Source organism: Cebus imitator, unplaced genomic scaffold (genome assembly GCF_001604975.1).
Source record: "Cebus imitator isolate Cc_AM_T3 unplaced genomic scaffold, Cebus_imitator-1.0 Scaffold216, whole genome shotgun sequence".
NCBI lineage: Eukaryota > Metazoa > Chordata > Mammalia > Primates > Cebidae > Cebus > Cebus imitator.
Genome location: NW_016107531.1, coordinates 2,247,663 through 2,265,527, shown reverse-complemented (window position 1 = coordinate 2,265,527; position 17,865 = coordinate 2,247,663). Strand labels below are relative to the sequence as shown.

General features: G+C 57.4%; 1 protein-coding gene across 5 annotated transcripts in view; it reads left to right on the top strand.

Annotated features, from left to right (window-relative positions):
- MVB12B (multivesicular body subunit 12B) overlaps window positions 1–17,865 on the top strand; it is a 211,581-nt gene that overhangs the window by 168,086 nt on the left and 25,630 nt on the right. Inside the window, exon 10 of one of the 5 annotated variants that reach the window (XM_017549132.2) lies at window positions 9,991–13,903. The exons of the other annotated variants lie outside the window; for them this stretch is intronic. Within the exon in view, the coding sequence (XP_017404621.1) occupies window positions 9,991–10,077 (87 nt within the window). The 3' untranslated portion in view covers window positions 10,078–13,903. Of the gene's footprint in view, window positions 1–9,990; window positions 13,904–17,865 lie in introns of those variants that run through there. 5 annotated transcript variants of the gene reach the window in all.

The following is a 17,865-nucleotide window of genomic DNA, read 5'->3' as shown; positions in this document are numbered from 1 at the left end:
GGTAAGAACTACAGACAGCTTTATTTTACCCTAAAACATTAGCCAGTTTTCTTAATAATGGCAATCTTTCTTTGACACTTAAATGCTACTTTTATCATATATTTTCATATGTAAGTGAACATTTTTCTTGATTCCGTTCTGCTATGTTATTCTATTTTTATGTTATTACCACACTATTTTGAATCTTATAGCTTTGTAGTAAGTTTTAATATAACGTAGGATTCGTTCTCTCTTTTTTCCGAGAACTTTACTAATTGTACTCACAGGACTATTCTTCCAGTTGAACTTTAGCATCTTGCAGGGGAAGGAAGTTCCAAAAAGTCCACTCTAGATTTTTATTGGAACTACGTTGAGTACATGAATGAATAGAATAGTAATTGGTATCTTAGATCAAGCGTCTCTCCATCCAGAAACAAAGGAAGCCTCTTGTTGGCCCGGGTCTTGGTCATTTCTCTTTAGGTCATTCCTAGGTGCTTTATGTCTTTGTAGTGCATGTGAACAAGATCTTTTCATTCTATTTTCTGCCACTTGTATATAAAGAAACCACTGACTTTTGTGTATTATTTCTGGAGCTAGCTCTCCCACCGGCTTCCCTTACTGTTTCTGCTGGCTTTCCAGCTGCGTTTCGTCGGTTCCCCCGGCAGGCAGTTGCGTCGCCTGCAAATGCTGAGGCCTCCATCCTGGCAAGCCTTGCTCCTCTTCCTGTGCGCCGTTGTCTGACACCTCGGCAGGGACTTGCAGGTCCCAGGCCTCCTTATTTCATCCATATTTTTCACGGAAGTTTGTAGTTTCAATATTGACCCGTAATGCTGCGTTTTGACTTGCTATTTATAGACGTTGTCTCTCTCTCCCTTTTTTTTTTTCATGTTAAAGTGTTAGCGATCTATTTCTATTTTCATAAATGTTTTTATCAGAAATGGATGGTGGCTTTTGACAAATGTGTTTTAATCATCCATTGAGATGATCATATTTTTCTCCCCAGGCATATTAATATGGCAGATTGTATTAACAGAGTTCCTAATTCTGAGAGTCTTGGAGGCCCCCGTCCCCCACTTTGGGTCTTGTCAGCGGCCAGCGTCGTCATAGCAGCCGCCAGCACCGCACAGGTCGCTCCTGGGGTGGCCCCAGGCACCCATCATGTGAGTAAGAGAGCCAGGCTGAGCCTGTAGAAGTGAAGTGAAGCAGGATGCTGTTTGCTAGCCAGAACCACCTGCCCTGGTTACCGTTGTGAGTCGTACCTGCTCATGCAGAATTGAAATTGAGGTAGACACCTAGTCTTTTGCAAGTCCTTCAGAGAAGGATTTTCCTATTCTTTTCGGATTTCTGGGAACTTTCGTACCTTAAGTTTGGGGTAAAGTGGTACCTATAAAGAGGAACATGTGGAAGGCTGCCTGGTATGTGTGTAAAAATAAGCATGAAGACAGAGGGTGGGGAGGGCACCTTCCCAGAGTGCCCCATGCTCTCACCCACCCAGGAACCCGTGCTGGCAATCAGTGTAGTTTTAAATCTGTCCTATAAATAATCCAGAAGAGGAGAAATACAGAGTCCCGCTTTTTAGGTGGTATTCGGGTGAATTCTAAAATGCTGTCTCAATGACCAGGGAGCTCCCCAGGGTTGCTTACAGACACCAAAATAGCATTTGGGCCAGACGCAGTGGCTCACGCCTGTAATCCCAGCACTTTGCCAGACCAAGATGAGTGGATCGCTGGAGCCCACCCATCTCAAACCCACAAGCTCGAGACCAGCCTGGGCAACATGGCAAAATTTCATGTCTAAAAAAAATACAAAAATTAGCCAGGTGTGATTGTGCATGCTTGTGGTTCCAGCTACTGGGGAGGCTGAGGTGTGAGGATCACTTGCGTGCAGGAGGTCAAGGCTGCAGTGAGCTGAGACTGAGCCACTGCACTGCAGCCTGGATAGCAGAGTGATCCTGTCTCAAAAAAAATAATGATTGATTAATGGATAGATGGATGGATGGATGAAGGGAAAAGGGGGAAAATTGAAAAAGGAAGAGAGAAATAGCATTTACTCAGTGGGCAGAGCATCTGACAGTGCACAGCCCCACCCAGAGCCCCACTCAGAGCAACACAGCTGGACACACAGGTGCCACAGCCAGTGAGGGGTTGGGGAGAGCGAGGCATGTTTTCATCTTTGTTCATCCTGCAGCCGTCTTCATTTCCACCACAAAATGTGCTGTCTCCCTTTTTAAAAAAAAAAAAAAAAGTACATAGTTTTCTCTTTCAGTTTTCTACTTTTAATAGTCACAGGTACAAGAAACATTTCGCTTTCTTGCTTGCTCTGCCATCATCCTACACATGCGTACACATAAGACACAGGGTGCTGAGATGGCAGTGGACACTCTTCCCAGCTGGGCACTGTGGAGGTAATGCTGGCAACTGTGGCAAACCGGAGCGCTCAGGCCTCTGGAAAGAAGGCCACCTCCACCCACCACCCCTGTGAGGCTGAGGGTTTACTTGGCAAGAATGAGGGTCTGGAATTGTCATATCTCTATTTGTTTTCCAATAACATCTAGATAAATATTGGCATCTCGTGCAGTCTCTCCACTTTTCAACGTTTATGACTATTGTGAAACACCATACAGGCCAGCACCGTGTGAACCTGCAGCTCCTACACTCCATAGAGAAACAGACACAAATCACTAGACTTAGGCTCCATTTCATCATCCACAGGCATGACGTGCTGCTGTGGACAGGCCGTGGGCTTGGTACTTGATGTGCATGAGTTACTGTACCACAGGATGGGCTGTCACACAGTCATGCCCAGAGGACCCAGGGCTGTGGCGGCACAGTGCTGCTGCCACAAGGACTAGAAACCAGGATGACCTTCTACCTGCCCAAGAACTCAGCCCCTAAACCAGCTGCTTTCTTTCCTTTACACTGAGCTCTGCCCAGAGCCTGATGTGTCGCTTCACTCACCAAACCCTTGTCTGTCCACTCACCCACCCACACATCCATCTACCCATCCACTCATCCACATATTAGCCATCCACTCACCCACCTGCCCACCCACTCACCAGCCACCTACGTATCCACCCAGCCATCCATATCCACCCACCCATCCACCCACCCACCCATCCATCCACATCCACTCATCCACATATTAACCCATCCACTCACCCACCTGCCCACCCACCCAGCCACCTACTTATCTACCCATCCATCTATACCCAGCCACCCATTCACCCATCCACCCATTCACCCATCCACCCATTCACCCAGCCACCCATTCACCCAGCCACCCATTCACCCAGCCACCCATTCACCCATCCACGCCACCCACCCACTGTCCACTCATTCCTGCATTCATTCTAGGCCATGATCTTTACCGGGCTCTGGAGCTGCAGCGGAGAGTCTGTAGCTGGCCTGAGTGTGAGGAGGGTGTAGAGGGTGCTGTTGTGATCCCTTCTCCCCAGGGGAAGGGAGCATGCTTCCCAGAGCAAGTGGGCCTTAAGGACAAGTAGGACTTTGCCACTCAAGGGAGGAAGAGTGATCATGACTAAACTGGCTGGGAGAGGAGGGGGAGCCGTGGGGAAAGAGCTCTGCAGAGGCCATTCAGACCTCACTGCAGGATGGCGGGGCTCGGGACTCTGTCAGGGTGGGAGCTGGGAGTCATTTGCCCTGTTCCTGGATGCAGGCCAGATCCTGGGTGGAAGGTGCTTGTGAGCTAGGGTTCCCTGAAGGTGAGGGCACTCTCTTGGTCCTGAGCCCAGGGGACAGGCAGCCTAGGGTCAGAGACAGACCCTCAGCGTTGTCATCGCCCAGGGGAAGACTCGGGCTTAGAGCAGGAGACAGGAGGGTCTGGGTGCCGGTGAGGATTGACAGAATGCCTTGGATGCGGCCTAGCAGAGAGGACGGGGCTGGAGTGGCCGCTGGTCATGCATTTCCTCAGTGACCCGGGCTGGGTGCTGTGCTGGGCGGTGAGGACACAGCAGTGCCCAGACTCCCAGACTTCTGCTCCTGGAGCTCTTGGCTGTAAGGAGCAGGGGCTAAATCTCCCCTCCAGTCTCAGGCACTCACGAGGGAGCCGGTGGGGCCCTTACACCACCCCTTGGTTTAGGGTGAGACCCCCTAGCTGGATCTGGTGCACCCCGCTTCTGGGTGGCTGCTCTTAGGTTAGAGCTCATGAACTATCTAGCGGGCCACTAGGAGAACCGAAGTGGCTTCCAGAAGGGTCTGCAGGAACCCTCACCCATCCCTCTGTCCACGCTTACAGTGTGGTCATTGAAGGCGTCTCCCAGCTGTGTCCTGACCCCACGGCCTTGGTCAGGTGGGGCAGCCTCCTGGGGCCTTGGCTGACTCCCTGGTAGTGGAAAGGGGGTTCCGTCCTGCCAGACTACCCAGCTCCCCACTCCTGACCACGGGGTCACAGCCCTGAGCTCCGGGCCCAGCTACACAGCCTCACTCTCAGAGCATTGAGCAAGGAATCTGCCTCATCTCCAGGGCATGAAGGAGGCGTCCTGGCTTCCCCAGACCCCCAAGGCCCACCTGTGCCGAACGAACTTCCTCTGGGTGAAGCACTTTCTCATGCTTTCTGGAGCTGGGGCTTCCTGCCATGTATGCAGCCTCTCCAGTGTCTCTAGAACCATGGCTCAAGTAGGAAGCAGGGACTCCCATGGAGAAACTGGGAAGGCTCAGGCCACAGAGTGTCAGGTGGCCCCAGGCCGGTGCTGTCCCCTCTGTGGCCTCAGCCTGCCCCACAGCTGCTGGAATGTTCAGGGTTTCCAAACTGGACAGCTGCTCAGAGTCACCTGGGTCCTTGTCAGAATGCCCACACCCACTGAACTGCCTGGGGAAGGGCCCCGGAATCTGGCTTAGAAATCAGCAGGCAGCCCACCCTCACCCCTCAGAGGAGGCCTGCAGGAGGGGCCCTGGGACCCTGAGGGCCCCTCCCAGAAATGCAGTGCCTCAGGCCTCACCACGTGACATGGGCACTGTGTTGGCTCTGGCTTCCCTCCTTCTGCAGCGTGTCAGAAGCCAGGCCTGCATTCCTCATCTTCAGGAAACAGATGAGCACATGGCACCCCTCGTGTGAGGAAGCTGAGGCTTTAGGATTTTACAGAGGAGAGCCAGGACTGTGGCCGAGGCCGTGGGAATGCCCGAGATGGGGGGAGTGACTGGAGTGCTGAGTGGGGGAGGGGCCGGGGTGGAGCAGCAGACAGGTGGGGCTGCATGCAGAGCCTCCCCCACGTCTCCCTGCCTGTGCTAGGGCCAGACCCCTCCGCCTGCCCAAGCCCACCCATCAGTGTCTGGCCACCCCTGCACCAGACTTCTCGTTGGCCCAGCCTTGGCCCCTTCAGTTCCCTTCCGCCTGTCCTCACCTGGCCTGGCCCAGCCCCTGCCCTCTGGACTACACCCTTCCAGGCCCTGCCATGATTCACCCGTGAGCTCATCAGCTCACATCTGTCTGTCTGGCCCCATGCTGGAGTTGTGCCGCAGGAGAGGTGGGTGCCGACGCCTGCCCTAATGCAGGTTTCCCAGCCAGCACAGCACCTGCCCCCTGCACCTCTCTGGGCCCAGGCCTGGTCCAGCGCTGCCCAGCTGACTCTGGAGCCTCAGGAAGTCAGGTCCTTTCTTGGGCTTCAGTTTTCTCCTTGGGTGCTCGGAACAGCCCCTTACTTCCCTCTTCATCTGGAGCCCTCTGGAGTGCTCATTGTGAGACCTGGTGAGGGGAGGAGGGAGGAGCTGGAGGGGCAGTGCACTTGCCTTCCCCTCTGTGGTGAGGAGTGCAGTTAACACTGATATCACCCGAGTGTTTTCAAAAACTGTTGTCCCCCAGCCAGTTAAGCCAGGACCACTCCCAACAACCCCGGGTGGGGCCCATGCATCACTGTGGTTAAAGCCTTTGATTCTGATGCGTAACCAGGGCTAATCCTTTCCACTCTCAAGGCCTTTCACAGGAATGGTCCTGCTTGTGAGTAGACCAGTAGGATCTGTCGCCACCTCTTTGCCCCAAAGCTGGGCTGAAGTGACTTTGCCTCCCAGCTGCTGCTGGAAGCTGCGGTCGGCACCTCCTACCGCAGGACACTGGCCTCACTGTGAGAACAGGCTTTTAAAGAAGCTGAAACTCTCGCACCATGGCCTGAGACACCTGCTGCTGTCAATGGCAGGGTCTCCGGGACCCCTGGCAGAGCCCCTGACAGTGACATCTCTTTCCCGAGAGGCCGCAGGCCGGGGCTGCCGAGCTGCTGCAGTGGCGGCCTGTGCCCACCAGAGGGTGCGGGTCCCGCGCCGCGCAGCTGGACCGGGCTGTGCGGACCAAATGCTTTTTAATTGAAATTTTTTTTTAATTCAAAAAGGATTTGCTGTTTGTTCGCGAGTGCAGGTTTTCCTTATGCAGGAGACTAATGTCTTGAGTAAACAGATCCGGGCCCAAATCCACCTTCAAAGGTACTCGCTGTTTGCCCAAGGGAGTGAAAGGGCTTCCAGAAGCGGCCCCGTCTCCTGGGTAAACACGGCGGGAGGAGCGGGCAGGGACCGCGTCTGCGGGAAGGCGGCCGCAGCCAGAGGGGATTATGTCGCGGGACATATGTTGAAATTTCATTTGGGGAGTTAGGGAAAACAAGAAGGGGGGTGGGTGGCGCTTTTCTCCAGCCAAGATAACCTAAAAAGGGAAAAAATCCCGAGGGAGAGAGGGTGGGGGCGCAATCTGTGCGCCCTCGCGGTCACCGGCGCGGTGCAGGCAGGAAGGAGCGCCTTCCCGCCCTCCCCCAACCCGCGGGCCCGGAGACAGGAGCTCAGCCCAGCCCGGAGGGCGCAGCCATGCCCTCCCCACGACCCTGACCCCACTCCTGGCCACAGAGACTGGGACAGACAGCGGCACTGGGTCCCCACGACTGCGCCTCTGCCTGATCAGCCAGTTGCTCACACAGACGTGGAAGTGTCCTGCTCCCCCGATCCCCATCCAGAAAGCCCCCTCCAGGCCCGGGCCCTCTGGCTGTGGACACTCGGGCTGAGGCTGCAGCCGCCTTTCACCTGCTCTCAGTGGCCAGCCAGCCCTCGGCACTCCCTGCCGCCCCCAGGAGCCCGGCCCAGCAAGTACAGCAAGGCCTACTGCAGGGGCAGAAGGGCACAGCTGGATGCCTCCCTCAGCCCCTTCACGGCCCTGCAGGAGCCTGGCTTTGGGCTTTCCCCTTCTGTCATCGGAGAGTCGCTTCGCCTCTGCAGGCATCTCCGTGGCATGGCCTTGGGGCATCCAAAGTGGAGCTCTTGCATGCCATGTCCCACCCCTCCCCCAGTTCTTCTGCTTACCCCTCTACCAGACCTTCCGCAGCCCCTCTCAGCACATCACGTGGTCTCTGGCCCTTCCCTCTCAGCCCATCCAGGTCCACGCCCATTCCCAGGTCCCAGTGATTGGGTCATAGAATTGTCTAAACTGATCCCCAGACCAGTTTAAACTGGGGTTACCTGGGAGCTACTTGAAATGCAGATTCTCAGGCCTGGTCTGAGACCTACCCAGTCAGAATCTGCATTTGACCGGGACCTCAGGTGATTGGTGTGCGGATTGGTGTGTGTTCTGTGTTGAAAAGCCTGCTGCATGTCCTCTCCCGAACTGGGGCTGATGCCCTAACCATGAGGTAGGCCCTCAGCCGCGCTGTCCCCACAGGCGTCCACCCATGGTGCTCTCCTCTGCATCTTGACACCTACTGCTCTAGGTGCTGTCCATGTCCTTCCCCAGTCGGGCCCAGGATCTGCTTTCAAGATGTGACTGCCCCCTTCCCCCCGAAGCCCTCCTTGCCATTCCCTGTGGTCCCCACGCCCCGTGCTTGTGCCCTCGGAGGTGGCCTTTGTGCTGGGCTGTGCTAGCGTGCCCACACCCCTCCTCTGCTACCCTGGGATCTGAGGGCAGGGCAGATGTCAGTGGGGGCCGATGAAGCCAACCAGGAAATGAATTTGCCGTTCCCTGCCGTGCATGTGCCCAGGGGGCCACCAGGTGGCAGTGTCCTCCCAGCCTTTGTCACAGCCCCTGTCCTCGGCCTCCTGACTGCGACCTGTGCCTGGGTTCGCGAGCAGGAAAGTGGGCCGGGGGGGTGCTGCGTCGTGGGTTATCGGGAGCAGCCAAATGTTCAATGAGCACTTGCTCAGGACCAGGGCGTGGCGGGCCCTGAGCTGCCATTGCTTGTTCCATCCTTGGGGCAGGCCTGGATGTGAGCGCATCACCCCACCTGGGAAATGAGTGCACTGAGGACAGGAGAGGGGAGGAGCCTGCCTGAGCCACCTGCAGTCTTGGGCCCTTCCTTCTCCACCCTGCCAGGCAGCAGATGCTGTGAACAGGCCTCCCTTTGGCTCGGGGGCCACACATCTGCTCAGCCTACCATGCACACGGGGACAGGGCCAGTCTCAGCTACAGCTGAGACCTGGTTCTATCCATCTGTCCCGGGTCAGCCTGGGGACTGTGGAGCAGGGGCAGCCGTGAACACAGTGCTGTGCTATGGCCGTGGACGTGATGCTAGTCTGTGGCCGTGGACACAGTGCAGGGCTGTGGCTTGCTGGCTGCCACAGCCTCCCCACCAGTTTTCCACTTTAAGGGATAAAAGGCCTCCCATGCCCCTTCACGGTTGGTTGGCTTTTGGGCCCCACTCTGCCCCTGAAGGCTCAGCCCTGCAGCCCTCTTCACTTATCATGGTCCTCGGGAGGGTTCCTTGATGTGGGCAGCTCACTCTGGGTGGCAGAGAGGGCTGGCCAGGCCTGGTAGGCCGGGTGCCTGGTGGGCAGGGTATGGGCACCCCAGGGCCCCCCCTGGGGCTGGGTGCAGTGCTTGACCTCCTGCTGGAGCGGTGTGACCCGCGCTGTGTTCCTGGTGGCCTCCCTTCCTGGTCTGCCCTACCACAGGTGTCCCCAGGGGCTGCAGCTCATGGTCAGCTCACCTATAGGGCTGCTCCACTTCCAGCTCTCTGCAGCGGAGCCCTTCTCATGGCAGTTCTACTGCTCAAACCTTTTTAATATTGAAAATGCTTGACAACCACGTATCTAATCTAAGCTCCTGCTTCCTAAAATCCACGTGACCACGAGGCTGCCTTGCGTAGGGTTCCAGGCCATTCCCCACGCCCCACCCAGCCCCAGCACCTTACACCTGTGCCCAGCCAGGCAGCTGCCAGCCCCTCCCTGCAAGGGGTGCCCCATGCCCTCTCTGCCTGCATGCCCTGCCTTATGTTTGGGCACCGAGACCTCACCTGGCCTCCAAGTGAACTGCAGGTGCTCCTGGCCCCATCAGAGGTACTTACCCCTTCTGTAAATTTCCATCAGACTTGGAACTTGTTTCGACGAGCCCCGGGTGGTTAGGGAAGCTGGGGTCACCAGCATGAGGGCTAACCCCTGCCCGGCCGGGCTCCCAGACAGAGCAGCAGCAGTGCTGAGCCAGGAGGAAGGTCCCGCTGTGGCCTGTGGGGGAGTCCTCAGCGGGGGTGAGGAAGGCATGGGGAGGGTGTGGACGGTGCCAGGGACAACCGTGGAGGCCCTTCTCCTGTCCCTGGGCACCACCTGGTATCGGTCCTTGCTTTAGCAGAGCCAGCATATCAGGGGCCATCAGAGCCTGGTGGCTGAGGCCGGCGCCAGCCAGGTTTGGGGCTGAGCCAAGAATCTGCCCTCACCAGTGGGGGCATGAGGACTGTCCTGCTGGGCAGGAGGCCATGACATTCAGCACAGACCCTGTGGCACTGTGGCTTTGCACACTGCTGGCACCAGGCCTGGCCTTGCAGGGAGCAGGCGAGGACTGTGGAGGGTACCAGTCATCCCCACAGGAGCCTGTTACCCCCAAAGGCCGGTCTGCACACACATGCCATGTGCACAGCTCAGGGGCCCATGAGGGCCAGCAGAGGGCAGGATCCGGCTGACACCGGCCTGGCCAGCTGCACTACGTCAGGATGCCCCTCGAGGCGGCCCAGGCCTCTGCCTGCCCTTGGTCTGAGGCCGTGGAGGGGTTCCCTGGTGCCCCATGGACTGACTGTCTCTCTGTCCTCACCCACCCCTGCAGTACGAGTACAGCTTCCGCACAGAGCAGAGCGCAGCCGCCAGGCTCCCGCCAAGCCCCACCAGGTGTCAGCAGATCCCACAGTCCTGAGGCGCCAGCGGCCACCTGCGGGAGAAGACCACCGCCCAGACTACTGACGGGGCCAGGGCTGCGGGCTGCCCTGCTCGCCACCCTCGCCCCTCCCGCCACCTTCGCCAGCCCGCCCTCCCACGCTGCCCCAGCAGGGCTGGCCAGGAGACTGGGCAGCTGAGTGGGCGTGTCCCGTCCTCAGCTTGCCTGACCAACACCCCAGCCTCCCTGGGGACGTTGTTTATAACCACGACTAATCTGTGTGTGCTGTAGTGACCAGCGGCTCCTAACGTGTCTGTGTGATGACCACTTGTCCTACAAAAACCTCACTCACCAAGGAGTCACCCTGAGGGCCCCCGGCAGTTGTGCCGGCCGCCCTGTGATGCCCATCGGCTCCCTCCTCTCCCACCTGTTACCTACCAGGACAGACCCCACTGAGCCAGCTGTTGAGCCCCTTGGCTGGAAGACCCTGGGGGCTGGCAGCTTTGCCCAGGACTCTCTGGGGCTCGCTGATCCTCCTGGCCAGGGCTGCCAGGAGCAGGTCCTCTGCAGGACCTCACAGCAGCCCTGAGAAGGCGTGGGAGGAAGAAGCCAGTGGCCCCGGAGTGGACCCTGACCTTCAGACATCTCATGGACTTGTCACCCAGTCACCCGGAGGTCAGGGAGCAGCACCCCTGCCCCCGGTGGAGGGGTTGTCACTTTCTGGGGAGTAGGCCGGTTGACGGCCCTGCTTGGATCCACTAGGACGTGGTGCTCAGCCACAGCGCGCCTCCCCCAAGGGCTCATCTGTGCAACAACCACATTCCAGCCACAGCTCCAGGTGCCTCAGCCCCATGCCCAGACCCAGGGACCACAGGGATGCCTCTGAGACGTACTGGCCCTGGAAGGATGCTGGCATGCGGGCGCCCAGCCCCTCTCGGAGCCAGGTGTCTTGACGGCATCTGCTAACAGGAACAGGTCATCCTGAAAGGTCCCTCTGACCCAGGTCACCAAATTTGGGCCAAAACTTGCATTTCTACTGAGTGCCCACTGGTGCTGGTGTCCTCACAGGGCCGGCACCAACTTCAACCCTAGGTGCATTTGCCCAAGCAGTGGTGGCTGCTGTCCCTGGGGGCCCGGACCCTCGCCCTGAAGGGCTGCCTCACTCTGTGGTGTCAGGCATAGGGCTGTGTCCTGATTCCTCAGAGTATGGGGACCTGACATCTTTGGGTCCCCAAGAGTTGGCTCTTCGACGTGGGGGCTTGGTGCTGTGGTTGGGGGCTGCAGTATCGGGGTCTGTAGAAGCCACGGCCTCAGCAAGGACAGCCTTTCCCACTGCAGCCTTTCCCACGTGCTGCCAGCTGAGGCCCAGAGCAACAAGAGGTAGCGCCAGACAGCACAGCTGGCCAAGAGGCGGGTGGGGCTGGAATACCTCATGCCCCTGCACCAGCCCCTCCGTCTCCAGGCCCCCGGCCCCTGTGTGGGCCCATCATCTTCACTCGGATACCTCTTGATTTCTGTGGATTAGGGAAGCAGCCACTTCTCCTCAACCTCCCCAAGACCCAAGGATGCCCCTTCTGTGGGTGGCCTTCTCAGGCCTCCTGGGTGGCACATCAGCAGGACCTTGTCATGACACTGATGCTGAGTGGGGAGGGAGCTGCCGGGCTGGCCGCCAGTGCCCCATTCACAGAAGCCAGTGTGGTTCTGGAGACCTGGAGAGCCCTTTGTCACCCAGAGTACCTGTGTCTGCTGTGGCCTAGTGGGTGGTGGCCCGTGTGACAAAGCCCAACAGCAATAGTTACTCGTGGCAGGAGGACAGAGGGCAGAGCTCCGGCCACCTCGGCCCACTTCATTAGGGTTTGCGAGCTTTGTCCTTCCTTCACCCTCTTTTTCTGCCCTGGTTGTGAGGTTGCCTCTAACAGGTAATACCAGAGCCCTCCACTCCACTCCCATGACTGGGAAGAGGCCTGTGGCAGCTCTGCTGGACCCTTGGAGGCTCAGAGGCAGTGATGTGAGAGCCCCGTCTGCAAGGATGCAGAATGAGCCGTGAGGGCAGCTGCAGGAGAGGAAGGGGCTCCCACAGCCCCACTTACGCCCCACAGGCCCCTCTCGAGCTGGGGCCCCAGCAAGGTGCCCACGAATGCCCTCCTGCTGGATGGACAGGGCCACCAGGAAGAGCACAAACCACGTGGACTCAGGCGAGCTGGAGCCATCTTCTCCATAGTATTACGGACTTTGCGTAAGAGTAAATGACTGTGAACGCCGTAGTAAATGGCAGCTTAAGATAATTAAGCAGTGACCGTGTTAAGGACGAGTTTGGTGTCTGTGGTAGGTTTTAGGTTGCTCCTAACCCTCCATTTCTTGCCTTCTGAGAGGTGATTGAGGACAAGCATATGCCTGTGTGTGTGTGTGTGTGTGTGCGCACGCGCGCGCGCGCGTGTAATCTCACCTGAGTGGGGCTTATTCAAGAGAATGAGGGGTGGAGCTCTGGCTCAAACCTAGGAATGACAAGTTTTTCTGTCTTTTGGGAGAGTGCTTTTCTCCACAAGCCCTCTGGTCACTGTGGGAGGCAAGAACAAGCGTTCCCTTGGAAATGTGAAGGGTCTTGGCCTCCTCCCTCAGGCCCCTCCCACAGCACTTCCCACCACTCTGCTGTCCCTGCTGGCAGCCTCTGTCCCTCCAGAACAGCCAACCAGAGCACACTGTCCCCATCACCTCCCCTTTCTCTCTGGAAAGTTTAAGTATCTTTCCAAAGGCCTTAGAAGTGGCACAAAGGTGATAAGGAGCGGGTGCTTTGCTGCAGGCTCCCTTGCGAATTTATAATGAAGGCCTTTCTTCCCACCCCAAGTCCAAGAACAAATGCCAGCCATGCCCTCCGCCACTTGGAGAGATGAGTGAGACCCAGTGGGGTAAGGTAGAGGAATTGCAGGTTAGACCCTTGCTGGCCCTCCGGCCCTTGTCACCTGGTGGCCACCCTCATCTTGTGGGGAGGAGCCTGCACTGACTGGCGTCCCCTCTGCCATTCAGCAGGTGGGTGGGAGGACACGAGGGACTCACCTGTGTGAGCATCGCTCCTGGCCAGGCTCTCCAAGCACATTTCTCCTTTTGTTCCCCCTAAAAACAGAGTGACCTTGAAGTAGATGTTCTTTGCTCCTTGTTAGAGTTGAAAAGGCCGAGACTTGACCGTGGCACCAGGCTGCTAAGAGGCAAGGGTAGGCCCCCGGCCCCCGGCCAGCTGTACCGTCACAAGCCCAGGCCAGGGCTGCCCTCTCTGTTTCCAGTCCTGTCACGGACTTCCCGGCCATCACTGGGCCCCACCGGTCACCAGGCCACTGTGCAGTGGGCGCTGAGCACCGTCAGGAGTGGCCCACCCAGACCCCTCCACCCAGACCAGGGCCCTCCAGAGCCCGCAGGCGTCTGTGGGGACTCCCAGCCTGCAGCTTCTGGGAGAACCGGGTGGGCCCGAGGATGAAGGCGAAGGGGGGCCTTGAGGAAGCAGCCCCCGGCCTTGTAGCAGCTAAGCTCATGAACTCCATTCATGGCCTGCCTGGCCCCCGGAGGCCACGCCAGGCACTCAACCCCTGAGCCCACAGCCCCTGCTTGGGCTGCCTGGTGCCCTCAGGGCAGCCTGGCCTCCTCCAGCCACTCTGAGCACATGTCTGGGGGTCACCATCAGAGACAGGTTTGTTCTCCCAGCCCGGGCCGTGGAGCTGCTGTGTGACTGTGTCGGGCGTGGACAAGGCCTAGGGATGGCGTCCCACTGGGTATTTATTAAAGGTGACTCTTGTACTTGGCAAGGGAAGTCCACTGTGTGATTGTCTGTATTCTTAATATAATTTGTTAAATAAACATTTGTTTTAACCTCTTTCCCCAGTTTGCTGTCATGGTATCTGAAGCCGGCAGAGGTCAGTGTCCCTCAGGTCAAGCACCCAGCGCTCTCCCCCAGCAGGGCACTTGTCACCACTGGGGTTGTCAGCCTTCTAGAAAGGGCTGGTGGGCTTCTTTGCCCCTGTTGAGATGACCTGCTTACAAGTCAGTGGGGTTCTGGAGGATGCAGGAAACCTCGCCATTCTCTGGTGGCAACCCTTGGGTGCTCCTGGAAGGAGAAAGCCCAGTTGCCGGGAAGGCAGGTGTGGTTCCTGCGAGGTGGCCCCAGCGGAAAAGGCCGGGGGCACTTGGTGCCTTTTCACCTCCTGCGTCCTTGTCTGGGGGCGCACAGCCTGCCGGAGTCTGGGTGGTTTCAGTCCTGTCCCGACTGCTCGCCTGCTTGTGAGAGACCTCTCCAGACACCAGCTAAGGAGGCTGCGGGGCCAGGGACAGGGGCAGGGCGCCTTCTGAGGAGCCGGCAGTTCAGGGTCCACCATCAAACCTCTTTGCCTCTTAGCACAACCTGTGCTTCTGGGCCAGACACCAGTATGCCTGCAGCCTGTTCACACCAGACTTGGGCAGAAAGGAGCGAAGCACGGCCACCTTAGCGCAGTGCTCACCCGGTCCCCAGCCCTGCCTCCCCTATATCCCAGACACCCCCCCTCCAGGATTTCTCAGGTGTTTACAGTAGGAGAGGAAAAGCAGCCCAGAGGACTCCACAGGAAACCTATGGCTGATGCTGGGTTCCAGTTCACTCTGCCGCCTCCTGACCACGTGGCCTTCAATGGGTCTCCCACACCATGTGTCTGTCTAAGGGGACACAGTTCCCCTCCCTCAATGGCTTGCCCTGGGAAGATGGAAAGAGGACACAGCAGGGCATTTCACCTGCAGCAGAGACTGCGTGGCATGCCAGGTCTTCCTGGGGGTCCTGGGTTGTGTTACTGTCCACAGAACATGCTGAGTCCCTCCTCTGTGCTGGGTCTGGAGACACCAAGGAAGTGCAAGTGGTGGACTTTGGTGTCGAGGATGTAGCCTTAAGCACTGCCTGGAACAGTAGACAGACCAATGCCCAGGGCCCCGGGGCTGCAAGGAGCAGAAATCTACACTGGCCTATGCCAAGGTGGTAGCCACCAGACAAGGAGGAGGTTCATGGCGCCCAGAGCAGGTGCAGCCCAGCCTCAGGGGGCCGGCGTGGCAGCCCATTCCTCCTCTGTGTGTCCCACGGGCCTCACGCACCTGAGCTGACATCTCCCTGTGCCTCCAGCTGCTGGTTCCCAGCCTGACCGCCATCTTACCCCTAACACTCAGGGCTTTCTCTTCCCATCTGTGTCCCATACGTGACAGGGCTTAGCTCTGTCGCTGGTCAGTCATTCCAAGCTCCAGCCACGCAGCTCCAGTGTCCACCTGAAGGTCTCTATGTGGAGGTCCCATCCTCACCTTGACCTCAGCGCATGCCGAGCTGTCTCAAGCCCTCCTCCAGCCCTCCCATCTCTGGGATAACTCCACTGTCTCCCCCTAGAGTCACCCATGCCCCCACCTGGAGCCTGTTGGGACCGCTCCATTGGCAGCTGGACGGATCTACCGTCTAGATCTGTTTGCAGCCCCAGCCACTGTATCCTCTTGTTGCTGCTGTGGTGTTAGTTCCGGCCACAAGGCCTCTCACTTGGATCACAGCATCTGCCCCAAGCCACACCTGCCTCCCACATCACCCTGTCATTCATCCCCAACACAGTCCAGACCCAGCCAACAGGACTCCTCACTCACCTGGCTTCATAGCCCCTCATTACCCTAGGAATGAAGGCTGAGTCCCCAGAATTCTAAGCCCCTCCCTCCTGGGCCTGGCTCACCTCCCACTGATGCCCCTGCTGAATTATTTACAGTTCCCCAGTGCTTCCTTACCTTTGCACATGGTATTCCCTCTGCCTAGAATGCTTTTCCCCCAAGTTTTCTGCATGGAAAACTCCTATTCATCCTTCAAGACCCTGTTCCTGTACCACCTCTGTCATGTCCATCCTGATGTCTTGGAGGCAAAGGTAATGAATGGTTCTCCCCTTCAAGCTGCCTGTGCCTTGCACAGGGGCCCACATGTCACTGCATCACAGACCCCTGAACCTCTCTTTAGCTTATGTGCTCCTGGAAGAAGTGGTCCATGCTTCATTTATTATGCCCTCCCCCCACCAATTATATACCCAGAGTGCCCAGCACAAGCCTAGAAAAATGGTGGACATCAGCAAATGCTCTCTGGATAAATTCCTTAGAGTGAATGAAGTAGACAGATGAACTGGACTCAATTGCCAAGGGCCCCTAGAAGGACAGACACCAGCAGTACAGGGCCCGTGATGCCCATGGCAGGCCTCCCTGGACATGCCCTGATGTTGGCCCCAGAGAGAGCAAAGGTATGAAAGCTGAGCCTTGCCTGGCTCATCTCTGAAGCTGCAGTACCCAGCACAGTGCCTGGCTGCAGGCTGGCATCAGTTCATGGTGGTGACGGTGGGACAGGAAGGGGAACAGCCATGGGCTGCTGTGTCTCCTTCTGGAACCCAGCTCTGGGGGGGTGCCAGAGAAAGGAAGGAGGTGATGGATCACAGGATCCAACACTAAAATGGCCAGGGGCTCAGGTGTCAGGGGCTGGAGAACTTCAGAGATAAGTTGATTCCAAACTAGATATGGATAATGCACATAAAGAAATGAGAAGCCTGGCTTGCTTTATGAACATGGGCATCAGAAGCCTCAACAAAGTTTTTGTTTGTTTGTTTTTTGAGATGGAGTTTAGCTCTTGTTGCCCAGGCTGGAGTGCAATGGTGTGATCTCGGCTTACTGCATGCAACCTCTGCCTCCTGGGTTCAAGCAATTCCCACCTCAGCCTCCTGAGTAGCTGGGACTATAGGCACCTGCCACCTCATCTGGCTAATTTTTGTATTTTTAGTAGAGACAGGGTTTTACCATGTTGGCCAGGCTGGTGTCGAACTCCTGACCTCCAGTGATCCACACTCCTCGGCCTCCCAAAGTGCTGGGATTACAGCATGAGCCACCGCGCCAGCCAAGGAGCCTCAATAAAGTCTTGGGTAGAGTAAAAGAAGGCCGGGTGCCTCAGACAAGATGGCAGAGGTCAGTTTTCTGGCTACATCCATTCATCTCTCCCACATTGCCCTAGGTGGGTCATTTTCATCCATTTGCAGGTTGGGGAGGGGTGTGAGCCAGAGCCCACCATGGGAGCAGAGGGCAGCACAGGCAGGCAGCTGGCTGACCCTGAGCCCCTCCTCCCCTCGCCCCACACCTTGGGTCAGGTTGTTGCAGAGACACAAGTCTTGGGAATGGCGGTGCAAGGGCAGAAGTCTGGGAGGGTCCTGAGGGCTGGACTCCCAATGCGGAGGGCACACAGGCAGAGGTTGGCACAGGTGAGAACACCCAAGACACATCTATCCCCGGCCTCCTCATCCTTCTCTGGAGGGGACACAGGGTTCTCAACCTCAGCTGCACATTAGAACCTTCTGAGAGTGGTTTAGAATCCCTGTGCCCAGACCCACACCCAAACCGATCAAACAAGAATCTCTGCAGGAGGGAGCAAGGAGTCAGTAGTGGTCAAGCTTCCCAGGTGATAGTAATGTGCAGCTGAGATTAAGTACTCAATTCTGAGCTTTCACCACTTCCCCAGTTATGTGTTACCAGCCAGTAGAGCTGAGTCCCAGGGAACTATGGACTCCCGGGGCAGGGGGTGGGGCGGGAAACAGACACCGGAAGAGCTCATCCACCAGGAGAAGACAGGAATCTGGGCAACCCACACCAGCAGAAGCCGAAGTCACAGAACAGAGGACGAGTTAAATATAAACAAAAGGCATCCTCCAAGACATGTGGGAGGACCCTGGGAACACTGGGCAAGGAGAAGTTTGGAATAAGAGCCTGTCAGTTTTGAAATACTGACAGACCTGGGGTGGGGGGGAGGGAGAGAGGGGGAGAGAGAGA